At 39.7% G+C, this 9,361-nt stretch overlaps 1 protein-coding gene across 1 annotated transcript in view; it reads right to left on the reverse strand.

Annotated features, from left to right (window-relative positions):
• Positions 1–9,361, reverse strand: part of LOC107685901 (NACHT, LRR and PYD domains-containing protein 12-like) — a 23,009-nt gene that overhangs the window by 6,934 nt on the left and 6,714 nt on the right. The window contains exons 4-5 of the mRNA XM_016482633.1: positions 7,212–7,385; positions 6,267–6,440 (exon numbers count right to left, since the gene is read on the reverse strand). Of these exons, the coding sequence (XP_016338119.1) occupies positions 6,267–6,440; positions 7,212–7,385 (348 nt within the window). The remainder of the gene's footprint in view (positions 1–6,266; positions 6,441–7,211; positions 7,386–9,361) is intronic.

The following is a 9,361-nucleotide window of genomic DNA, read 5'->3' on the forward strand; positions in this document are numbered from 1 at the left end:
GTATATTATATGTTGGTACATAGGCAATATATTAGTGTTCTAAGAATCTTTAGTAGTTTTTGCATCAACACCCAATCGAATTATATATGCAAAATACCATGCTCTGAGACAAAGTGTCGTAAACTTTTCCTCCAAAAGTTCAAGACACCATTGTCTCTTTGAAATCCCAGAGGAGTGACCTCGATAGAAGATAAAGACCTCACATCAGTGACCCGCCTTCAGTCTGCGGTTCTGTTAGATTCTGACATGCTCTCAGACAAAGGGTCATAAAATCCCCCAGTATTTCCAACCTCCCGCTTGGAAATTCAGCCTTTCTCATTGGACAAGCCCATGCTGAGAGGCGTGAATCTTTTCAGACTTTAAAGGGCTCATGCACAGTTCCACCCGGGTCTTCTGCTAAATCTTCTGATTGCTGCCCGTGTGGAGAGCCTGAGCCGGTGCGGGCTCAGTGGGCTCCAACATATAGCCCTTGCCAGTCTGCGGTTTTGTTAGATCCTGAGAAGATGGGGATGCTCAGCTGGTCTTCTAAGGACACCCTAAGTTCGTGCCAGGCCTCGGCCTTGACTTTCCATTCACCAAAGATCCTAGGATCTCAGCTGATGTCTCAGCTCTTTTTCACTTTCTACTGGGAAGAAACTCCCAATCACCATCGAGTCAGAACAGTTTTGGAATTCATCACTCTTCAAACCCGGAAAAACGTGATCGCAAGTCCAAAACCTTGAAACCATCAAGACTTTCATCCGAGACTGCATCCGGACACTCGTCAACGACCAAGGCAATGCAAGAAACAGAGGTTTAGTATAAGCTGTAGACCCCGTTATAAACGGCACTGATGGTTTTTAACTCAGGTGGTTCTGACTCATTTTCCATAACTGCATTCTCTGGTTTCTCTAATGGCTTCATTCATCCACTTTAGCTCCCCTTTGTATGCAAGCGTGAGTGTATGTTTATTTGTTGGTTTGTTTAGATTAGTTATGTGTGTTAGCGTTTAGTTAATAAAACTCTTGTGCACAAATGACATGAGTTTCTGATTCTGCCTTGCAAATCGGCACTGATGGTTTTTAACTCAGGTGGTTCTGACTCATTTTCCATAACTGCATTCTCTGGTTTCTCTAATGGCTTCATTTATCCACTTTAGCTCCCCTTTTGTATGCACGCGTGAGTGTATTTATGTTTGTTAGACTAGTTTGTGTTAGTGTTTAGTTAATAAAACTCTTGTGCACAAATTACATGAGTTTCTGATTCTGCCTGGCAAATTAATGTCCCTTTACGATTTTGATTCTTGCTACATGCTCTAATGCATTAATACTGTATGAAAGTATTTTCTGTGGCCACTAGAGTTGATACGAACTTACACTGAATGTTCGCTGGATGAACAGATTAGTTGAGGGCAATTTAATTCTGCTACATTACTACTGGCAGCTGATATGAATAATTGTAATTAATCATAATTAATTGTAATTATTTATATACATTTCCCTTTTGAGCTAATTTGCTACAGACCCAATGCTCTTGCAGCAAAAGCAGTCTGTCTCAGTGAGTGCAGCCTAGTGTGAAGCTGTCAATGATACAGAAACATCGGTGACAGCATTCTACTCCGATCCACCTAGAAGGATTGAACCGCTCAATGTAACGAGGGGTCGCTGATCTTCACGTGTAAACACACCGGCAGATCAAAGTGCTGCTGGGAGAGTGAGCACACGGGACCTGTGCCAGTGTGGGATCACTCAAACCCAGTTGCTCAACTCCATGACTCCACCGTTTCTTTCTCCGAGCTTGCTGAGAGAGGAGAAACGGGAGAGCGGGGCTGCCTTCATTGAAGGCGGCGGTCTGCGAGCGGAGAATAGTGAGACTCATTCTCTCAGTGAAAGCAATCCATCTCAGTGAGATAGGTTAAATGCAGACCACAAATTCTGTCACTCACTCACTCGCTCAACAAGAGTTTGGCCGTGCTTCAAGGGGGAGTTGTCCCTGGCACCCTTCGAGGCCATGGACTCTGTTTCAGAAAAGTTTCTTACCCTGACCAGCTGCTGGAATGCCTTGGAACACCCAGGTGAAGCCTCCAAGCAGACAATAAATAAATGAATCATTGATGCTATCTCTACAGCCTACAAGGCGCATTAACTTCCCTCACTGCTGGCTGTGCGGACCCACTCTACTAGGACTACTGTACCCCTGGTTCCTCTAGAAAGGAACGAGACACTGTGTTGCCTTGCCATACTTCCTGCATGTCTGTGAACAGCTTGCTTCAGCCAATCAGAAGCAAATGTTGGCTTGTTCCAGGTGTCTTTTATAGCTTCCGCAGTACACCATCATGGTCACGGGGTGACGCAGTACCATTCAGGATTGGAATAGTTGCATACAGGCTTTAGCACAATCATATTGAGGCGTTTCACATAGCATTGTCATTGGATGCAGCATCTTGATCCCTTCTTAAGGAACCATGGTTACAGTCGGAGCCTGAGATGTTTTCAAAGTTTTCTCAGTACCTTCAACAGTTTCTTAAATCCTGTTTGATTTGTTAAAGAAGGATTCAAAGTCACATTTTCTCAGATGCAGGATTTTAAAATGTGTGAAAATCAGGCAATAATTTAATTCCTCTGATTATACTAAATTAATTTTTTTTATTATTGTCTCTTATTAGTATTATTATTATTTATTGTATTTTATATATTTCATTTACCATGAAAGTGATATGATTATTCTTAAAAATGTTTGGTTGCATGTTCTGGCCCTCGCAAGAAAATAAATTTATAGCCCTGCGATATACGAACTATGGCAACATCTCCAAGATGTTGGATCAACCTTGAAAACTTAAATATTTCTGTAAGTTTCTCTTTTTAATCCTTTCTATTTTGTACAGTCCATTGAAGGTTAAAGGGTAACGCTAAGCATGACACACAGCTGTCTATGGAGTACCAAACCTGCAGATATTCCCACATGCATTTATTTTCAGATTTATTTATTAATTTATTTTTTTTTACTTTTCCATGTGCAACATGGAAATGAGGGAGGCGGTCCTTGCGGAGATCTGGTGAATCACTGTTTGAGAGCTCACGCAGAAGTGTCAGTTCAAACTAATGATAGAGATCTGCATTTGATACGAGATGTGTCAGATCAACTGGAGAGTTCCAAGATATTTTCACAGATTCACATTATTATGTTGAATTATTTTATAGCGACTGAATTCAGCTACTTATCCTCATAGTTTCATCATTAAGCCCGGAACCATCAACGTCAATGAGATTCTAGGTTGATGGTGCCTCTAGACACACTTGGTGGAGGTTTCTAAGGCTTGTGTTTATTTTGTAGTCACAGAGAGAATCTCACAGAGAAAAGACTCCCAAAAGCATTGTGAGTTCATCGTAACCAGATGCACCAAAAGTCTCTACAGTCTCTCAGGCTCACAATGCTTTTTGAAGGTGCGGCCCTCTGGCAATTGATGTTAAAGTTGGCTTTATTCGCAAGTTTAGGGACCATCTCTAAAGTTAAATATGACATTGGTATACAGGTTTCTAACTTCAATAGCATTTGAAGAGAATAACTTACAGTCACAAAACCAACTGTAAAGTGTTCATCTTTGACTTTGACATCTAGCTGGGGACTATTTTCAGGCGCTGCGTAATTTTCCGTCGGTCATAGTACACGATGTAACTACAGAAGAGTCAAGTTTTAAATAGGAAAAATATCGAAACTCTTTGGTCATTTTTGAGCGAGATGCTAACGGTCTAAACTCTATGCTAAGCTACAGCTAAAAATGCTACCGCCAGACCCGGAGATCGGCTGAATGGATTCGAAAACGGTAAAACTCAACTGTTTAACTCTAGGGGAGTTGGAAAATGAGGCTATTTTCAAAAATAGTGGAGTGTTCCTTTAACACAGGGTCAAAGCTAGAGTTGGCAACCCCACTCACAGCTGCTGCTTCTGTCTTTTTTCTTGAAAAGATTTGCATTTATTTAGACTCTGAAGTCTAAATCTTTATGACCACATCAAATGGGAGACTTTTCAGACACGCACTCTAAAACTTTGCCTCAGCGCCAGGCGCTAGTCAAACGAGCGCGGAAAAGGTACAGGTGACGAGGAGCTTCAGTAGAACAACAGTGAAGTTATGTCGTCAGTTATTAAGTTACCAAAAAGGCAATTAAAGCTGCCTTAAAACTGTGCATCCATGTAAGTATTTGTTATATGAGTTACATTTAAGAACATGTCTCTGAAATGGTTTTCAGAACTGTCCTGGAGCAGCCCAGCACTGTCTCCCTCATATAACACACCCGATTCAACTCGTCAGCTCATTAGCAAAGACTTTAAGACCTGAAGTGGGTCAGAAAAGGTAAAAAGTTGTGAGAAAATATGATGCGTGTCAGATCTGCATCATGTTCAGCAGCGGCAGCTCTTAAAGCAGCTAAAATAACCTAATAAGCCACCTGCTGTGATGTCTGCTAATCAAAGAACAAAAGAAAAAGAGGAAATCAATAACTTTTGTAGCTTTAGTCCTCTTGTAGACAAGTCCCCTGCACCTGTGTTGCAGCCTGGAATTAAACCACACCGTGCTGGTTTTGTCTGGCCAGAGGAGAACTGGACCCGACTGAGCCTGGTTTCTCCCAAGGTTTTTTCTCCATTTCTGTCACTGATGGTGTTTTGGTTCCTTGCCACCGTCACCTTTGGCTTGCTTAGTTGGGGACGCTTGACTGATTACACAGACACTATTGGAAGAGAGCTGAACGGGATAATGACATAACTGAATCATCAATGAACTGACTTTAGCTGGAAAAATGACTCTTTGTTATTGTCTTCTTGCATTATTGACAAACTCTTTTTCTGTTTGACATTGTAAACTGTTTTGACACAATCAGTATTGTATAAAGAGCTATACAAATAAAGGTGAGTTGACTTTAAGGTTGAATCTTTATTTAAATTAAAATTTAGTGTTTGATAACTTTATTCAATTTCTGTATATTGCCTACATGCTGAAGGGCACAGGTAGCTAAATATGACATTTATTATAATGGGTTTATGTGATTGTTTTAAGTTCACTTAAAATTGAAGCTGATATTTTTTAAAAGTCTTATAAATGTTAAAATTGATAGCTCTCAATTATACTGTAATGGTGAATGGCTAGTCAATGGTTAAATATTAGGCAAAAAAACTATTTCATAGAGACATCAGTAGTATTGGTATCATTGATACTTGCCTTCAGTCATAAAAAAAGATGCCATTAAACAAGTATTAAAAAGATACTGTCTTTATGTTGTTTCTACATTAATTTGAAGATTGAATGTGAAATTATTGCAATATAAAAGTACATTTAAAACTTTAATGTTAGGTGGGATTAATCACGATTAATCGTGATTCATTTCAGAAAAAATGTGCGATTAATTGACAGTTTATTTTAATAAATATCAAAAATCTAATGTGTATACCAAAACGTGTATACCAATGGTAGAGATTGTCCCTAAACTTGCGAATATCGAACGTTCAACATCAAGCCAACTTTATGCCAGTGGGCCGCGTTTCCAAACCTTTGATGCAACTGGTTTACGATAAACTTAGGCTCACAATGCTTTTGGGAGTCTTTTCTCTGTGAGATTCTCTCTGTGATTACAAAATAAACACAAGCCTTAGAAACCTCCACAGAGTCTCAACATCAACCGAATCTCATCGACGACATTGATTGTTCCGGGCTTAATGATGAAACTATCAGGATAAGTAGCTGAATTCAGTCCTAATAAAATAATTTGACATAATAATGTGAATCTGTGAAAATATCTTGGAACTCTCCAGTTGATCCAACAAACTCAGATCTCTGTCGTTAGTTTGATCTGACGCTTCTGCGTGAGCTCTCAAGCAATGATTCACCGGAGCTCCACAAGGACCGTCTCCCTCATTTTCATGTTGCACACGGAAAAGTAAAAAGAAATCAATTAATAAATGTATACATGTGGGAATAAATACATATTTAAAAAATAAATAAATGCATGAATAAATACATTTAAAAATAAATGAATAAATTAAATAAATATAAAAAATAAATGAAATAATACAGAAAATAATACATAAAGGAAAAAAGTAATAAAAATAAATTCAGGATTACATTTTACTACAAATTAACTATATTTGTTTTATCAAGCCATTTATGTCTTTATTTATTTTCCTATTATTACATTTATTTATTTATTTTTTATTTCTGCAGGTTTGGTCCTCCATAGCTGAAAGCTGTGTTCAGTTTATTTTGTTATTGAGTAAAATCCCCTTGTTGCCCCACATACTTGAGTTTGTCCAGTGAGTAGTTTGGATCCTCCAGTTTTTCAGAGAGAAGCTGGACTCCTGAATCTCCGGGGTGATTGTAGCTCAGATCCAGCTCTCTCAGGTGTGAGGGGTTTGAACTCAGAGCTGAAGACACATAACCACAGCCTTCCTCTGTCACCATACAGCCAGACAACCTACATACACACAGCAACAGTCTTATAAATAAGGAAAACTTATTTTTATCAGCAACTCAAGATGGCGGCGCGTTCACACGCTGCGGCTTCTCTCTCTCCCGACAGAAAGGTGTTTTCGTGTTTTTTGTCTTGTGAGTCACAGTGTTTTTGTACGTATTCGTCGCGTCTATCTGTCTCTAAGCGCGACAATAAAGCAGACTTGACTTGACTTGATTATTAGCTATTATTTTTGTTTATTAATTAACCATGTGTCAAAGAGTCCTCTTAGATAGGTAATCGCTGTGGCAACAGTGTATGCATAGTAAAAGTTATGCTCCTTAACATGGAAGTTGATCTATGGACTTAGGTAAGATTTTGTAATGTGGGCTACCAATAAAAGATCAAAATTATCTGTACTTTATTTGTAATTTATTTAAGATCTGACTTACAAGCCTTGACTATGTGTGCCATTCTTCCTAAAAGCTTTTAACACAAATATGTAGACCAAAAAACATACACAAATATGTATATGCCATTCAATTTAAAAGTTAAAAGCAGAAATGCAGCTCTGAACTGCTGAATTTGCCACTATGAATGTTTAGATCTTCCTCAATAAGTGTATTAGACTTTACCATTTCTTTGCTCAGACCCCATAAAAATCTATATCAGCACTAAATATAGCACTAAACCTCGAATTACAATGTAAACATTGTTGAACATCCAAGTTACTAAAAGTTCAAATATAGAAATGTTATATTATTAAAATAAAATAAAAATGACTATCTTATATACCTCAGAATCTGCAGCTGACAGTTTGGACTCTTCAGTCCATCAGAAAGCAGCTTCACTCCTGAATCCTGCAGGTCATTGTTACTCAGATCCAGCTCTCTCAGGACAGAGTGTGAGGATTGTAGAGCTGATGACAAACTCTGACAGCACAGAGCATTGATATTACAGCCAGCAAGACTGAAAGAGAGCAGAACACACACAAATTAAATTCTTAACCTCATTCAACAACTGGTATTTCAATAATATCAAGATTTGTTCTTGTAAAAGAGGTTAAGACATTATACAGATGGTACCAGAATAGTCTTTTGCCGCAAAAAGTCATTTGATGCCGCAGTTACCACTGCCATTTCTGTGCCAAATGTATTTGCTGCCTCTGACCGCTAAGTTAAGCTTTATTCAGTGAAATTCACCATAACCAACCGTAACCCTACGGATTAACTCTATTAATCCATTACTGTTTCTAAATCTGTATAAACACACCTCTTTGTCATTACTGAACACACTAGCTCCCTTGATATACTTGCCATATATAATAACTCTATTTCCACTGCCCATAATATTCATGCCCCCCTTAAAAGTACATTTGTACCTTCTACACATACATCTCCCTGGTTTACTCCTGCACTCCATGACTTGAAAACTGCTGGTCATCGCCTTGAACGCCTTTACAGGAAAACTGGTTTGACTGTGCACCTTACTGCTTACAAAGACCATATTCAGTTATACAAATCTGCTATAAATACTGCACGCTCTAGCTAATACTCTACCCTTATTAGTAATGCATCTTCTTGACCTAAAACACCATCTTCTGTTGTCAGTGTTCTCACCCCTCACACCTGACATAGAGCTATGTGAGTCATTTGTACAGTTCTTCCAAACTGCATTTTAATTATCTTAGATTTCTCTTTAAGCATCTCAGTGTTCACATTTTACAACTCTCTGCTTTTGGTATCTCTGGAACTGCCTTATATTGGTTCACTTCCTATTTGTCTGACTGTCCGCATTAGATCTCTATTAAGGCTGTACGATAAATCGCATGCGATTTTTAACGCGCATCTTATCAGTAAAGCTGCTTCTGTAATCAGCGGTAAATCTCCATCATGTGCGTGCTTTCACATTGAGCAGCATTGACTACACAGAGCCATTGTTCACTGACGAGCTGCACAAAACCACGTTCATATTCGCACGATTTTTTGCACAGCTCGTCAGTAAACAACGGCTCTGTGTAGTTAATGCTGCTCAATGTGAAAGCCCGCAGGTGATGGAGATTTACCGCTGATTACAGAATCGTGCAGCCCTAATCTCTATGTTATATACTGCTCTGAGACACAAAAGATGTCCAGATGCAGCCGTTTATTGAAGGTTACTCCAAAATCATAATCCATATAACAGGCAATTGGTCAAAACACCATGCAGATAATCCAGACAATAAACACCAAGGCAGAAAAGACAAGCAAACGGGGTAATCCAAGACAACAGGCAGAAGATCAAAACCAAGACAGGAGAAACCAAGGTACAATGGCTCAGAAATGCATTGTAAAGTCTTGTATGTTTAATGTTACAATGACTGACAGAATACACCTGTAATGAGGGGTCAGAGGCGTGCGGATCCATTTCCAGCTTTTATTAAATAAATAGCAGAGTCAAACAGGCAGTAATCAATCAACGGTGTCAGGAACAACAGGGACAATCCAGAAGAGTAAACAGTAACAGAGTGCGGGTCGGGGCAGGCGGCAGAGAATCACACTAGAATGAACAGTCCAAGATAATACACGAGAGATCAAATAGACGGGATAAACGCTCAGAGATGTTAGCCGTGGCAAAACAAGACTTCGCGAAAACTAAGCTTCCCCATTTAAGCTGCATTCGGACTCTAAGGGGAAACACCTGTGCCAGTAATCAGTCCCAGGTACGGGGTGTATGGGAAATGGAGTCCATGAATGCTAGTACTCAGGAGAGGGTGCCCTCCGGTGGCGGTCGGAGAGAGCCACAGAGGACTGATTTGTGACAGAGCCCCCTCCCTGCGAGCGGCTCCTGAAGCTAGGAGGAACACGACGCCGGGGCCTTCCACAGGCTCGAGGGGCTGGTTTATCTGGGTGAGTCCTATGGAATTCTGCAGTGAGTGTGGGGTCCAGGATATCCTGTGCGTTGAA

This window comes from Sinocyclocheilus anshuiensis, unplaced genomic scaffold (assembly GCF_001515605.1).
Source record: "Sinocyclocheilus anshuiensis isolate Anshui unplaced genomic scaffold, SAMN03320099.WGS_v1.1 scaffold1074, whole genome shotgun sequence".
In the NCBI taxonomy this organism is placed as follows: Eukaryota; Metazoa; Chordata; class Actinopteri; order Cypriniformes; family Cyprinidae; genus Sinocyclocheilus; species Sinocyclocheilus anshuiensis.